Source organism: Chondrus crispus, genomic scaffold, assembly GCF_000350225.1.
Source record: "Chondrus crispus Stackhouse genomic scaffold, scaffold_219, whole genome shotgun sequence".
Lineage (NCBI taxonomy): Eukaryota > Rhodophyta > Florideophyceae > Gigartinales > Gigartinaceae > Chondrus > Chondrus crispus.
The window spans coordinates 36,745-52,616 of record NW_005179095.1 but is presented as its reverse complement, the minus strand read 5'-3'; the positions used below and the strand labels follow the sequence as shown (position 1 = coordinate 52,616).

The 15,872-nt window shown below is 56.7% G+C and overlaps 2 protein-coding genes; one reads left to right on the top strand and one right to left on the bottom strand.

Moving 5' to 3' along the window:
* Nucleotides 1-725: 725 nt before the first annotated feature.
* Nucleotides 726-4,842, bottom strand: CHC_T00008991001 (ATP dependant DNA Helicase Pif1). The gene is made up of 8 exons (XM_005715507.1): nt 3,759-4,842; nt 3,405-3,683; nt 3,192-3,366; nt 2,851-3,077; nt 2,332-2,793; nt 2,226-2,284; nt 1,524-2,176; nt 726-1,488 (listed from the first exon to the last, which is right to left on the bottom strand). The coding sequence occupies exons 1-8, from the start codon at nt 4,840-4,842 to the stop codon at nt 726-728; spliced, it is 3,702 nt and encodes a 1,233-aa protein (XP_005715564.1).
* A 9,481-nt stretch (nt 4,843-14,323) lies between these two features.
* CHC_T00004201001 (hypothetical protein) lies at nt 14,324-15,569 on the top strand. XM_005715506.1 is given in 2 exon segments: nt 14,324-15,202; nt 15,203-15,569. 1 exon segment carries the CDS (start codon nt 14,324-14,326, stop codon nt 15,200-15,202), a length of 879 nt encoding a protein of 292 aa, XP_005715563.1. The 3' UTR covers nt 15,203-15,569.
* The last annotated feature ends 303 nt before the right edge of the window (nt 15,570-15,872 follow it).

Sequence of the window (15,872 nt, the reverse complement as noted above, 5' to 3'; positions counted from 1 at the left end):
GCATCTGTCTTTCGACGTTTCCTTGGCCCTATTGCCTTTACCATTTCCTTTCCCTTTCCTCCGTCGTTGCGACTACGCGGGTTAAGACTAGCCTCTAACCTCGGCGTGTTACTGTCGCTCGACGTTTCAATTGTTTTCCTTTTTACTCTGTCGTGGCGACTATGCGGGCTAAGACTAGCCTCTAGCCTGCGCGTATTACTGTCGCACGACCAATTTCTCTCTCCCTGCATTGTGACGATTTTCAAGTCGCGGGCTACGACAAGCCTCTGGCCTTGGCGGCACTATTGACATCTGTCTCGCTCGTTCTAGGAGTTTCCGCTACTCGGCGCTCCGCCCGTGTCTGAAACTAGTCTTTAGGCTCGGGTTCCCCCCTGTTTTGTGTGTTATTACATCACCCCTTCCAGTGCTGGTCCCATTCCGGGTCCGCACTTCGACCAGTACGTCGTGCTTTTGCAGTCGGCCGACGTACTTCCCCTTTGCTCTACCACAGTCCCGATCTACCGCGGGACACCCCCTATTGGTTGTTACCTCTTCCTCGAGCTAGCTCATAGCTGGCGACCGCCACTATACTACAACACACGCACAAAAACTTGAGTATTAGTAGTTGTGGACAAGTGGGCTCCGTGCGCACTTCGCGCGCCGAGCCAAGTCCGCGTGGAGGAGCAATAATTCGGAAGGGTGGGAAGGGGAAGATTTAAAGAGAATGGCGTTAATTTTTTTGATGACTACTGAAGGACCTCGGGGTACACTACGTTTCGCGTTGTCGCACCAGACTCTCGAGTGAGGATAGTGACGTTGCTGGAGTGAGTAGTCCTCGATAATGCGACGTAGAGTTGACCGTGCGAGAAGCAATGATCTCGTAGGTCCAGACCAATGCGGCCACCGAAGGACTGTCCTTGAGCTTTGTTCGTTGTAAGGGCGAAGCACGTGCGAATGGGGAACTGCGTTCGAGTAAATCCAGGGATGGGAAAGTTGTCGTCGCCTGGTCCGCAGGGCATTCGTGGAAGGCAGAGTCTGTTGCCTTCATGTGACCCTGAGGTAACGCGTAGAAAGTGTAGGTTGTTGGTCATTTTCTCGATGACATATCGTGCGCCGTTGACGTGACCGGAAGTGAGATCGAGATTGCGCAGAAGCATGATGATGAAACCTTTCTTGAGCTTGAGCTTGTGGTCTGGTAGAGCAGACCCGGCCGTCAAGGTGTTGAGAATTTCCGTGGGATAGATCAGCGCGTTGGTGTCTTCGCTCTCGACCTTTTCTGCGCTTAAATATGTTCGATACGGTCCCGGCATCATGTTGCCGATGACTTTGTTGACCTGTTCGAGCGGTCTGTTCGTTGTAGTGAGTATACCGCGCTTGGTGAGCCATGTAGGGTCGGCGTGATTGTCTCGAATGCCGTGGAAGACCTTGAGGCATAAATTGCGGATGTTGTGCTCGAACGCTACGGACTGTGGTAGTGAAATCCATTCCGGGCGCTGTTCGCATTGAAGTCTGCCTTCCTCGACGCTGAGGAAGAACTGTGGGACGTTGAGAGCCTCCGCATCTGCTGCAGGGTCCGCCTGGAGAGCAGGGAGGCGCATGTTCTCGGTAAGGCACAGGAATCGGCACTCTCGATACAGCGCGGAAGATTTGCGCACGCGCTCACGATTTGACCTTTGGACCCGCCTGGAACGACGGGAAGGATTTGTCTAAAGTCTCCAGCGAGCACGAGGAACTTTCCTCCGAAGGGCCGGTCGGTTTGCATCAAGTCGCGAAGGGAGCGATCGACAGTCTCAATGCAGTTTCGACGGCACATGACGATCTCGTCCCATATGATAAGATCGACTTGTTGCAATGTACGACTGGTATCGGAGTTTGTGGAGAAGTTGCAAGTGCTTTCGGCAGATACAGGAATGGGAATCTTGAACACGGAATGAGCGGTGCGTCCACCGTCGAGCAACACTGCAGCAACAGCAGATGTAGCGACGGCGATGACTTGCTTGCGGCGCGAACGAAGGAAGTCTTGAATGGCGCTGAGCACGAATGTTTTGCCTGTTCCGCCAGGAGCATCGAGGAAGAAGAGACGACTATTTTGTGTTCGCATAGAAGGTCCCGCAACGGCGCTTGAGGATCCTTGAAGAAATGCCGAGACGGATACGCCTGGAAGCATGGAGCCTACTATTTCGTCAAAGGCATGGCGCTGATTTGTGTTTAACAGTGGCAACGATGTCTGTCATCGCTCTTCGCACTGCTGCGCTTGTGCTTCGGGTGTCTGGATCTCGTTTGGCTGTTTCGAAGCGGGCAGGCTCTCGTCGGGGAGTGGGAGTCCGAAGTGTGCGAGCGTCCAGTCTGAACGCACCGTCTGCAGGGCCTCCTGTATCTCTCCAAGCACGTAAGATGTGGCGTGGTGATCATCGCGAAGCTGATGTTTTCGAATGGGTTGTCCACGTGCGCGATTGCGAATATCGGTGAGAAACATGTGCAGGTGGTCGTTCCACAGCGAGAGAGGATCCGAAGGTTGGAAATGTGCCAGAATCGTAGCGAACAGATGAGAAAGGGGAACGAAGCTTGACCGGAATGAATCTCGGATGGCGTGCTTCCAGTCGGCATCGTCGGCCAGCGAACCAAGTCGTAAGCAAGCTTGTCGGAAGCTGGTGCACTGCTCGCCGTCGATGTTTCGCAAGTTCTCGAAGGATGTTGCCCCCGGCACTTGTGTGAGGAGGAGGCGAAGAAAGTAGCGCTCACCCTCCCTCGGACTGACAGTATAGATTCGACCGACTACGTTGGCGCCTGTGCCACTGAAATCGTAGGCTTCCTCTTCGCTGCTGGCGTTCCGTCTTCGCAGGGATGCTCTTGGACTTCATGACTTGCTACTTTTCTTCCACATAAAGTACTTTGGAAACTTGTGGTACCGAATATGCCTCGCGCTTGGGTACTTTTCGTTGGCTTTAAACCACTCGGTCAGCTTCGTACCTGATGCCGGTCGAAGCGCCGCCTCCTGCTCTCTTCCTTTCTCAAAGTAAACCGTATGGTGGGTGGGCAGACGCACTGAACGTCTGACCACTGGAGGATTGCGATCCACAATATCAAAGGAGAATAACCTCCATGCGGCCTCCGATGCAGACACGTATCTGGCATCTTGGAAGTTGGAGATCTCGTCGTAGCACTCGTTTTCGGCAGTGATTTCCATGATCACTCAGTCTTGTACCTTGCACACATACTTGAAGAGGTACTTGATTCCGCCAACGCTTGACACGCAGAGTTCCACATTCAAATGGCAAGCGAACGATCTCAGAAGCAGAGGACTGTGGGGAACGACCCAGGAGTTGTCGACCACGACGGATTGCTGTCGTCGGCCAATACGGGAGGGACGCTCGATGGAGACGCCACCTGCCGAGGGGGACCTTCTGCGGTACGTGATGTAGTACTCACTTTCGGACTGGCCGGTTTCGTGTTTGAACGGTTTTGGAACCTTTTCCTGCAGTACTGCCCGCCCATGCACACGGCTGTTGGATTGCGTTCTCCACATGGATTGTGAATCATATGCTTAAGCACGACCTCTTGGAGTTCTGGATCTTGTGGAGACGGGATCTCGGCAGAGATAATGCGGTCGACGTTTTCGGGATTACGCAGATCATTCTTGGAGACCTCATCTAGGAAGAATAGCACGTGAGCGTGGGGCAGACCTCGTTTCTGAAATTCGATGACTCGTACATGGGCAACGACGGTTCGGAACACATCCTCGTTGATGACCAAGGACATGAGATCCTTCATTTTGAGACGAAACACACGTGCGCACAGATCCGGTCTGTCCTGAGGAGTTTGATTGGGCAGCAGGGCTCTTGTGATCTCCGACCAGCTAGGATTACATGTCATGGTGAGGAATATGTCCGCGTGGCCAATTTGGTTAGATATAGCAATGATGTCGTGCATCTGCTGCCTCATGTAGCGGTCACATCCGATGTGCGTAGAAGGGAGAATGAACAGTCGTCCTGCACGTACAGCGTCGGCTTCATCTTCAGCACGACCGGAGTCTCCTAGGCTGTCGCGAACTGAGGTGTAGTCCGCCGCTCGAAGCTGTGTCTGGTTGTGGCGGAGATACGAAAGCCTTTCTGCCTCCACTTTGCAGAACCGGTCAACTAAATATTGCTGAAAGATTCGCGCTGCGTGTAAGATCGTGCTGAACTCGCCTGCCCTTCCGAACAAATTCCATCCGTAGAACATCATCGGAGTTATCTTGGTACGTCTGCCGTCGTCCTCACTGGAGAATCGAAGCTCTGGATACCATCCATCTCTACCGTTCGGGAACAAAAGCACGTAACTCAATGGATCGTATGCACGATGACTGACTGAAATCGGATCCAACACTTCGTTCCCGTTACTGTTCAGAGTCCCTCGCCTGCGAACGACGATATCTCTTCGCCCAATCTCTCCGTATTCATTTCCAGGGATCAATGCAGCCACTTCAGAAGCTTCGGGACTATTGTACCGGCGCACGTGCTCATGGCTTGGCCTGCGGTCGGCATGGATGACCATCTGGTACGCGGCTGGAGTGTTGTTGTGAGGAGATTGAGCCCATTCTCGCATACACAGAAATGTCTGCACGTAGGGGTTGCATTCGTGCAGCATGTGCGTTAGTTGCGTCATCAATGCCTCTTCCAGTCGTCTAGAGTTTCCAAGCGTTGTACGCGTGTGGGTGGCGTAGTCACTGTCGTGAATGTAAACGGAAGCGTAGGAAGGCGCCCGCCCTTCGGATGGCATCATGGGACCCATGTAATGGTACATATCGCCCTGCATCGTCATTGTGGGGTTAAAATTGGAAGTGCCGGGCCCTCTGTTCACCCACTTGGCGACCACGGATGCCATAGACAGCGCTGCATTTTATGCTCGAATGTTCTTACGGAAGCGGCGTGACCTTGGAGTATCATCGATGAGAAGAGAGCGCAGAAGAGCTGGAGGGTCGGGAAGAAGGGGCAATGACAGCTTTCCATTCCCGCAGCATGTGAAAAACATCGGCCTTGCCGAAGAACTGCTCACGATGCGTTCTTGGACGAAATGCAGAACTTTGCAGTGCGAACACTCAGTACAGATCATGCCGAGATCGCGGTACAGAGGCGAGGAAGTGGAGTGAAGAGCTGTCTGGAAGCACTTCGAGCCTGGCGGTCGGACCCTTGCCGCGCATTCCGAGTCGGTGTGTCCTGTGCATCGCTTGATCGTTGGGTGGAGAGACGGTCAAGGTCTCGCCGCGCTTCACGAATGGGAGTACATTCCTCTGCTCTAGCGCCCCGTGTCGCAATGCGATCAGCTTCGCGCCATGAATCTCGGAGGGGGTTTGATTCTTCCGCTCTAGCGCCCCGTATCGCAATGCGATCCGCTTCGCGCCGTGATTCTCGGAGGGGGGTTGTTTCTCCCGCTCTGCGCGCCCTTGCTCTCTCCCTGCCTCGTCGGAGACGCTCTTCGCGCTGCTCAGGAGTCTCTGCTGCTCTTCGTGCTGCAGTACGTTCCCGGTTGGTTCGGCGACGCGCTGCAGTCTCAGATTTGGTTTGTTGAGCCCTCCGGATTCTCGCACGGTCTCGACCTGCCTCACGACGTGCTTGAGCATCAGCTTCAGTCTCTTGCGCTCTTCTTGCCCTTGCACCCACGTTTCTTTGCTGCCTTCTTGCTTCTGCCACGTCTTCATCCGCTGGTTCCGCCATTTCCGTTCTGTTCGGCGCGCTTGTGAAATCCTTGTAAGTGCAGCTAGGGTTGACGCAAGTGCGAGAGGTCCGTTGTAGATCGCTATGAGTCATAGCAAGCAGTCCTCAAAGGTCTAAACGCAACGTCAGCCAGCTAGGTCGTCCGCAAGAGCAATTAGCAAAAGAGTAACAATAGGGCCTTTATTTTCTTGTACTATCCCGTAATGGATCGGAGCTTACGCTTGTGCTTCTTGCCCGTCAGATGTCGCCTGAAGTCGTGTGCAGTGGCAACCGTGCACGCACACACCTCGTGTAGAGCACTGACCGCCCCGCGTAATCGCGGTGCTGTACTGTAGCACACGCGGGATGCCTCACTATCATAAGTGATATATATACCACGTGTAACCGGGTATCCTATCCCCCTCTCGTGGCCGGGTGTAAGCTCCATGGAGCCCTGTCGAAGTACTGACAGATCTACCCACGTGTACCCGTGTTATCCCTCACGTTAATCGTGCCATTTACCCGCGTGTACCCGTGTTATACCTCACGTTTATCCGTGCCATTAACCACGTGTACCCGTGGCCCACCACCACGTGTCACGGGTGTCGTGCGCCTCTTAATTTAATAGTATTATTATTATTATTATTATATCGCGACGTCGACTCCTATATAGTCGACGTCCGACCCGAAGTAAATCCTCACGAAGCTTTGGGTCTACAACCTGGGTTTCTGGAAGTGGAGTCGAAGCCTCGCGTCGGTCCCCGTCCTACGACAGTACCCTGCGAGCCATCTTCGTCCCGATTCCCACCTACCTCTACCGCGCGCGCCCCCCCTGCTATCCTACTGTAGCGTGCGCGTCAGTCTGTCCCTACCACTCCGCCCCTCCTGGGCGTGTCCTTTGATTCCTTTTTACCCCTCTAATCCCCTACTGTGCTTCGCGCCCGGCCCCGTACCGGTTCCTTTACGGGTGGTCTCCCGAATCCCCTACACGCGCCCCCGAACGCACGCGCTCTGCCAGAGGGGGATCTCACCGTTCCCCCTCAGTGCACTACACCTCGCACCGGAATGTTCGGCCCGCTTGATTCACTTGAGCCACGTGCCCCTCAGTGTGCGCATGCCCATCCCACAGTACCGCGCGCGAGCAATGAAAGTTGCAGGTGTCACACGTGTATACGGGAACACTGCGCAACACAGCAGTGACAGCTGGCAACGTGCGCGCACGCGGCCGCTCGATCGCACGTGGCACACGTAGCCCACGAAACGTAGGAATGACAGGCAGAGGTAAACGTGTAAAACGTTGGACCGTTGCGCGTGGTACACGTGGTGCGGGTGCTGGCGCAGGGGCCGGCGGAAGACGTGGTACACGTGGCAGAGGGGCGCGCGGTACACGTGGGGCGGGCGCGGGGGCAATCGGGGGGACGTGGACACGTGGGGCGGGCGCAAAGGGCGGGGCTGGATGAACTACGTTGACACGTGTCGACGCTGTGGAGGACTCGGAAAAGTTCAGGCGGATCGGGGTAGCGGCGCGGCGTGCGGCGCGCAATTCTTGGCGTTCTTCTTGAGTAGACACTTCGCAGAAAAACACACACACCGTATGTAGTCAGTAAGCGTTCGCGTGCGCTCAAATGCCGCGGGCAGCGAGCTGGATGGAGCAATGAGGACAGTTATTAACTTATTCACTTCGCGTAAACGGTGTGCACGGGGATCGGTAGAGAACGCGGAGCGCGTCGGGAGAGTATTTTTTATGTTTTCTGTACTGTAGTGTAGCATTCAAATTTAAATTAGTACTGTACTGTAGTGCTACGATCGTGCCTGAAGCCACCACGTGTCCCCGTGGCGGACCAAGCCTGTGGCCAGGCCCCCGCCCGTGGCCGCCACTTTGCCCACGTGTCCGCGTGGCGGCCTGGCCTGCGTCCAGGCCCCGCCCGTGGCCGCCACTTGTCACGGCAGCGCCCCCGTGCGCCAATGGCAACCCGGGAACGCACACACACACAGACCGACAGACAGACAGACACGGAAATTAGTATTAGTGCAGGAAAGTGGGCTCCGTGCGCGCTTCGCCTGCCGAGCCAAGTCCGCGTCGAGGAACAATACACCCCGCGATCCGCATGACAACCTCCAGCAGTTTATCGGCCCCCCGACCACGTCTTCGTCCACCACGTGCTCGTCCACGTGATTGCTCACGCCGCTCTTAGATCTGACGAACACCATGCCCACCTCCGTCACTTGCGCCATCACCTGCGCGTCATGCCCAGCCCCGCTCGTCACCGCCTCGCCGGCGACTGCTTCGCGCACAGCCTGCCGAACCCACCGGTCCGTGCGCACGGCCTCGACCTCGTGCATCGTCTCCCACTACACGCTCATGCGTGCCCACCCGGCAATCAACTTGGCGCTCCCGCCCGCGCCCTCCACCCGTCCGACCGTCGCCAACACACCGCCGCCTCCACCACCACTACCGTCGCCGACGTGGCCACCGCGTCGCGTCGCGCGCTCGTCAGCATCGTTCCCGCGTGCCCCTGCCGCCCGAGCAGCATCACCCACGCCCGAGTCTGCCCCGCGATCGCGTCCAGGGCCCGCGCACCCCGCCCGCGCCTCCCCGGCACCGGCCCCTGCTCAATGTGCACCTCGACAAACCCCACCAGCTCCCCTGCTCGCGTGCCCCGCACGCGCCCCGCCACCTCCCCCGCCACCCCGAACACCGCCGCGTGCCGCGCCGCCACCGCTCCGATCTCACTGTCCGTCACCACTAGTCCGTAACCACCCCCGCTGCCGCCTCGTCCGAGAAGTTCGTCGTGCCGAACGCGATGTTGCCCCCTCATCTTCAAACGCAAACACCGCCACGTCGAACGGCAGCGCGCAAACCCCGCCACGCTGCTGCGCGAGCATTTCCGCCACGCCGATCACCGCGAGCGAGCCGTACGCCCCGTCCCACACGCCCGCGCCGCGCACCGTGTCAAAGTGCTATCCCAACTCTAGCGCTGCACGCCGCGAGAGCACGCATTGCAGACGCCCGACCACTTTTCCCGCCCCGTCCACGCTCGTGGCGAGCCCAGACGCCGGCATGTACAATAGGTATTTGTCGCGCCCCAGCGCGTCGGACGCAGAGAAGAAGGGGCAGTTAACGCCCTGCAAGGCGGGAAAGTCCGCCTCCGAGATCGCTCCCAGCTCGGATTGCTAGCGCCGAACACTGCCACCCGGCGCAGTTTCACGGCCCCTACCTGCACGCGCACTTTCTCCAGCGCCGCTGGCTGCGACACTTGCCGGCCTCACAGGGACCGCTTTCGGCGTTCTGTCGCATAAACACCCCGCACACGGCGGGGGGGTGTTCGCGATGTTCGGCGGAAGACCCCGAATCGCCGTGCCGAGGGTCTTGAACCAACCAACGCCACCGGAAGCGGGCCGGTAGCGGGTGGTAGAGCGTGGTCGGCGGGGACGCGCGCGTAGGCGAGTGGATCGACGCCTTGACGCCCCGGAGCAGTACCGCTTGACGATCCGGTACTGAGGGGCGGAGGCGGATCGCGGCTCGCCGCGGTGTCACTCGCGTCCACTACCCGCTCGGTGCTAACTACTCGCGGAACGGCGGTGTGAGTAGAGTAAGCTGGGTGGTCGACCGTCGGTGGAGGGTTGCCTAGCTTCCCTCTCCCCCGGCCGTCGCTCCCTGTATTTATTGTACAAGTTAATTAACCGTCTACAGTACAGTATGGACTATACTGTAGTCGGCTTACTGTAGACAACAGTGCGGGCCGGCCCGCACTGTAACGCTGTCAGCCGTCGGGGCTGACAGCACACGTGTGCTACACGTGGGGTACACGTGTTGGAGCGCGCGCGCTGTAAGGTATGCGCGCGCACGCTGTAACGTCCGTACCTTACAGCGCTAGATCTAATTCTAAATCTAATATATAGTATAGTGGTCGGGGGTTATGCTACACGGGCCCCCCTTAAGAGGGAACCTCCGCATTCACGGCAACCATTCGTATCCAAGCGCGCTGTCCTCTAGACATCGCGCCCCTGCGAGCCCTGCTTCCTTCCCGTCTTCCCCTGCTCACGCCTTCTGCAGGGGTCCAGCTCCCCCTTCCGCGTCTGAGATTGTTCTCACATTGCGCTCCAAGCATTTCGCCGTTCTTTGCCAGCGTCGACGAGCCGCTCGTCAGGGGTTCTCGTCTTCTCCGAATGGCCGCGAGGCACTTGCGAGAACCGCGAGTTGTTTGTAGTCGCCAGCGCCCCATCACGGCAGTGCCAAGCACCCCGATCGGATCTCTGTAGCTCACTCCCCCGTTCCCCCGCCTCCTGACATTCCTTTGCAGCCTGTGGGGCACCCAATCCCCTTGGCGTAGAAGCAATTGATATCTTCCCTTTCCAAGTACAGCGATTCGTCCTTCCGCGAAAATCACCTCCCGAGGTTCTCGTCCCTCCGTTGGGGCGGCAGGACGGGGTGTCCCGGAAAAGTCGCGCCATCGAGTCGAACTGCGGTTTCTGGTCCGCCCTTGGCGGCCGCCAGCGTTCGCGCTGACAGTCACACCGGTTGTGCTGTATGTCAGATCCGTGCGGCTCCGCCGGTACGTCACGAAGTCTAAGCGTGTCCTTGACCAGACGCTAGAGCTTCGGCAGCGCGATGTGCTCCTCTGCGATTCGCCGTGCGTTCCCCCCTCCTATTGGAGAGCTACTGCACCACACGAGCCGGCCATAGCGCGAGATCTGGTCGGCTGGCGTGAGCTGTCGTCCATGTACGAGACGCCTCGATCCGCATTCTTGTCCAGACTCTTGGAATGTACGTGGCATTCCCGGTCTCAGAGGAGGGGTTGAGTGACACTCGCGACGCGCAGCGCGGCACCGCGCCAGCGCGTGACGTCGAAGTCGGCCGCCGTGCCGGACTCCAGTGGCGCAGCGTCGCGAGTAGTGAGGGTCGGCCGGTGCCGTGTCGCGGTAATCTGCCCTTTGTTTCCCACGTGCCGCAAATACAGTATCTCGAATGCTGGCCTCCTGAGGCCTGTTCACTTAGATATCACACGAATAGACACCCCTCCTTGCCACTGTGGCGTATAGACTGAAGGCGCGTCCATCCGCTGGGATGTGTCTATGGGTCGACGTCGGCACTGGCCCTCACCAGGTTGTCGCTGTACAGTAGTGGCCCCCCCGCGTAGCGCGGTTTCCCTCCGATGCGTGCGACGCCGCCGGGCGTAGGGACCTGTGACGTCGACGTTCTAACGGGACTCCGCAGTTCGGCGCGTAGATTGCGGGGCGGAGACGCGTCGGTGCTGAATTCGTTAACAACTCTGCGTGTTCCCCCCTGGTCGTGGGGTGGGGTACACCGCCATCTGAGTCGGCGATAGTGAATGGTGAGGGCGAGCGCCGGTCGCCCTGACGCGTCTCAAAGCGCGGGTGTTCCGCAGCGCGCGTGGGCGGCGGAGAGCCGGTGGGAAACGACGGCGCTTCGGGCAGCGGCAGATGCGCGGGGGACGCTGGTTGCCCACTGAGCGCGCCCTCTTTGATTTGATGTTGTGCGTCCCTCTCAGGGCCGTTCCTAACTCGCAGTTCATCACAAATGTTTCTTCTCTTGACTTCCAGCAGTGCGTATCTCCCAGGCCTTTAAATTAAAAATTTCAAGAAAAGCGCTGTAAATGGTTGTAATGTACAGAGCGGAAAATGCCCTTGCAGGACGTCTACGTTTCACATCAGAGAAGCTGCTGCGATCCCCTGGCAACGGCGTTGGTTCCGATCCCGATTCATGAAGTAGCAATGATTTCTCGACGCCGCTTGTTACAGCAACACCACCGAACTACTGCTGCCATTCTACTCCACGTATCAATCCATTTGGGCAACAATCTTTCCTCGGCTGCTTTCAAATGGGACTCTCCCTCGATGCTCTGCACTCGATATGTGCGTCTTGCACACATTATGCTAACCATTCTCGCGTCCATCTATACCTTCGCTCACACCCCCCTTCTTTCAAGTCATGCGGACCACCTCCCCCTCCGGTTTCCAACGCTTCCTCCTCCCTCCAAGCCCATTTCTTTCCACCCCTTCACCCCCACCCCTTCACCCCCCGCTTCTCCTCCGATCGCTGATCCCACATTCGTCTTCTTCTTGGCCACCCTCCTCGTCTTCCTCTGCGTCCTTCACCTCTACCCCACCCGCCATCCACCACTGCCACTCCCCACGCCATATTTCGTTATGGAAAGAGGGCAAATTCTGAGAAAAAACCACAGTCCCACAACGCGGCAAAAAGTAAGGAACAACTACAAAAATTCTGTTTTTGCAGCCATTGCAGCTTTGGTATTGGAAGACGAATCTCTGAACTCTGTGGCAGCTACGATAAAGTTGAATCAAATTGCCTATTCGCTACTACGCGGTCCTCGCCGGGTGAATATTGTGCGAAACAGAACAAACATTTCGTTCGAAGAAAGTACTGCCATTTACAGTGATAAAGAATTCGAGAGGGCTTTTAGGATGACAAGGTGTTCTTTCTACGAACTGTTAGAAATTTTAAGGGATGAGCTGAAGCGACGAGACACGCGTACGACAATTAGGCCAGCAGCGCGCTTGGGCATATCGCTGCGCCTGTTAACGGGAGGGCCTCGACGAAATGCGACATTACGGCATCGGAAGGACTACTGTTTACGAAATTTTCAAGGATACACGGCAGTCTATTTTGCGCAAATTGCGGTTCCCAAATCCTCTACAAAGTGATGAAGAACTACAGCTCCTTGCCGATGAGTTCAAGTCTTCAAGGAGGACAATCAGTCCTTTAACAGGCTGCATTGGCGCTTTGGATGGAATTTGTATGAAGATCAAACAACCTGAATCTCGCCATGGCCCTGCAGGGTTTTACTGCAGAAAAGGTTACTACTCTGTTCCTGTGCAAGCGCTTGTCGATTCGCGGTATCGTTTTTTAATGGTTTCTGCTATGTGCAAGGGGTCGACCCACGATTCCTTGCCGCATTCGGTTTCATCGTTGGGAAGATACTTGGCTGCTGGTCTACTGAACAAAGACTACTGGGTGGCAGGCGATGAAGCGTACAGTTGCGACGAAAGTTTACTAACTCCTTTTCCTGCATCTATGATTCGTGGTCACCCGTATCGCGATGCGTATAATTTTTTTCAGTCTACTTCACGTATACATGTTGAACAAGCCTTCGGAATCCTTGTAAGTAAGTGGAGAATTCTGCGTCAGTTGGAATATTCGTTGGAGGTTTGTACTGAAATCGTTATGGTCACGATGATGTTGCACAATTACTGCATTGCCCGCAACGGTCGCCCACACAGGATTAATAATTATTGCTCTAATTCTTTAGAGATATTACAAGAAGAGACGAGCGACTGGTACAAGATTGCGAAAGAAGACAACCTTGAGATGGTTGAGATGGTGCGAGATTCTCTAGAGGCAGACTTGACGCGAGGTTCGTCGAAGAAAAGAGAGAAAATGGTTGCATTTCTGGAGAAACGAGGTATTCTTCGTCCTTAGATTTCTTTTGTGTGCTTCTACAAGCATAGGAGCCGTCCATATTGGGCGGGGTGTTGGTGGGATAAACTGAGCATTTGATATGTGCAAGTACATAATTTCTGCGCGTCTATCCCTACCTTCGCTGTCTCCCTCCTTCCTTCACGTCATGCGGTCCACCTCCCCTCCTAATTCCTCCTCCCTCCAACCCCATTTCCTTCCAACCCTCCACCCCCGCTTCTCCTCCGAACTCTGATCCCCTATTCGTCTTTTTCTTCGCCACCCTCGTCGTCCTCTTCTGCCTCCTCAACCCCTACACCACCCGCCACCGCCACTCCCACACTATGCCTTACCCTCCTCTTTTTCCTCCGCTCTCCCGCTGGTCCCGCCCTCCGCCGCCATCCGCGCCACGCTCACCTCCCTCCACGACTAAGCCCTTTCCTACCCGTCTACCTGCTCCACTTCTCCCCCCTCCCGCCCATCTCCGACGCGAAATTCACCCTCATCCACCACCAGCGCACCACCCTGTTCCCTCTTCTCACATCGCTCCTCTCGTGCTCTCCCCCTGCCTGCACCTGCTCGCTGGCACGCATCTCTCTCGGCACGCGGTCTCCTGTTTCTCCGCTGCGCGGAGCCGATACGCCGAGCGCCCAGACGTGGCCGCCTTGTTCCTCTACCGCCCTCACCTTCGAGTGCGCGCCTCATCCACCGCCCCAGACCACCTCGTCCACGGAGCGCCCGCTCTTCCCCTTCCCGCAGCCGGCCGCTGACGCCCTCCTGAGCCAACTCTCGCACGACACGTGTTGTGCGAGAGTTGGCTCAGGAGGGCGCCCTTCTGCCCCGCGCTGTCCCTCCCCGCGCGGGGACGAAGGCAAGGGAACCCTTGCCTTCGTCCCCAAACACGCCCTGCACCCTCACTTCTGGCTCCTCTTCACCGAATGGCTCTCCCACCGCTGCTCCGACTGGTACATGTACGCAGCCGGCCCCGGCCTCGACCGCACCCCAGTCGGCCGCTCGACCCTCTTGGAGTGCAACTGGATTCAAGCCCCGTGGAAAGTTCGGTTCTCCAAGTTCCTGCACGAGTACAAGGTCGTCGTTTGTAGCTGTAGGGGGTGTAGGGGCCCAGGGGGGGCGGGCGCGGCGTACACTAGACTACATCGGGCCGCTAGAAAAGCGCCTCGAAGCGATCCGTGAGTCCGGCGTCGACTTCCGCGTCGCAAGCGGCGGCGGTCGTATGGTGTGCACCATGGATAGGTATGAGGCCGATTGGGGAATGGTCGAGAGAGGCTGGGCCGCCCATTGTTTGGGCGATACCGAAAACATTCAGACCTTTTCTTCCTCAGTTGACGCCGGGCAGGGCTTTTACAAGGATGAAGAGATGACTGATCAGTACTTTCCGCCGTTCGTCGTCGTGGATGACAACGGCGATGCCGTCGGACCCATTCAGGATAACGACTCAGTGCTGTTCTGGAACTTCCGCGGCGATCGCGCCATCGAGATCTCGACCGCATTCGAGGCTGAAGAGGGTGAGTTTACCCACTTTGATCGCAAGCGCGTCCCGAAGGTCCGCTACGCCGGCATGATGCAGTATGATGGCGACGCTGGTATTCCGAAGCGCTTCCTCGTCTCGTCACCTCAGATCGAGCGCACTGTCGCTGAGTATGTCGTGAAGAACGGCATGAAGCGTTTCACCGTGTCGGAGACGCAGAAGTACGGCCACGTCACATACTTTTACAACGGGAATCGGGCCGCCAACTTCGACGAGAACATGGAGAAATACACGTGCGTGCCGTCGTACAAGCAGCGCGAGCAGACCAGGCCCTGGATGAAGGCAGCTGAGATCTCGGACGAGATCGCTAAGGATCTTGACGAGTTTAAGCCGGATCTTATGGTCGTCAACTATGCTAATGGAGACATGGTGGGGCACACGGGGCACATGATTGCCTCGCGTATGGCGATGGAATACGTGGATCTGTGCCTCGCGTGTGTCATACCGGAGATTATTAGCCGCGGAGGGGTGGTTGTGCTCACCGCCGATCATGGCAATTGCGATATCATGGCCGAGTGCGGAAAGGACGGAAATCCGAAGCCGGGGTCGCAGCCTGAAAAATAGAGGGCGAAGGTGTCGCACACGAAGCAACAAGTGCCGTGCGTGGTGACTGGGAATGGGATTGAAAACTACGAGCTCAACGAATCTGCACAGTGGGGCGACGACCCGGACTGCAAGGCTGCGGGTATTGCTAACCTGGGAGCTACAGTACTCAACTTGCTGGGGTTAGAGGAGCCCTCTGACTTCCTGCCATCGATCCTTAAAGCGAAGGCGTAAGGTATGTCTTCAACTGAGTGGACGACTTGCCTAGTGAAATTTAGTGCGTTTTCCCTGATTTTGTTTGTAACTGACTGCAACGGGAGCGTTGAGTTAGATCTAGTTGGATAATAAGGTAAAGATGTTGCGAGATAAAATTGACACAAATGTGAGAGTGAGCTGGCGGTGAGATTAGTACGAGATGAATGTGGAAGAACAAAACTGTTAGGTCTTATTCGTTTTCAAACGGGATAACGCGCCCCAAAATGGCCTCCTCCCTAATCGAGGCGAGCGTCATCGGGATTTCCTTAAACACCTTCCGCTCGACCAAGTACATAGGGAAGAGTGGAAACGGCATGGCGACGAGTTCATAATCGAGTCTCACTCCCCCCTCTACCTCGCTAACCGAATAACTCCCGACAAACTCCGAAAAGTCTCTCCCCTCGACCCTCGAGAAGGAAATAAATCTGTCCTCCTC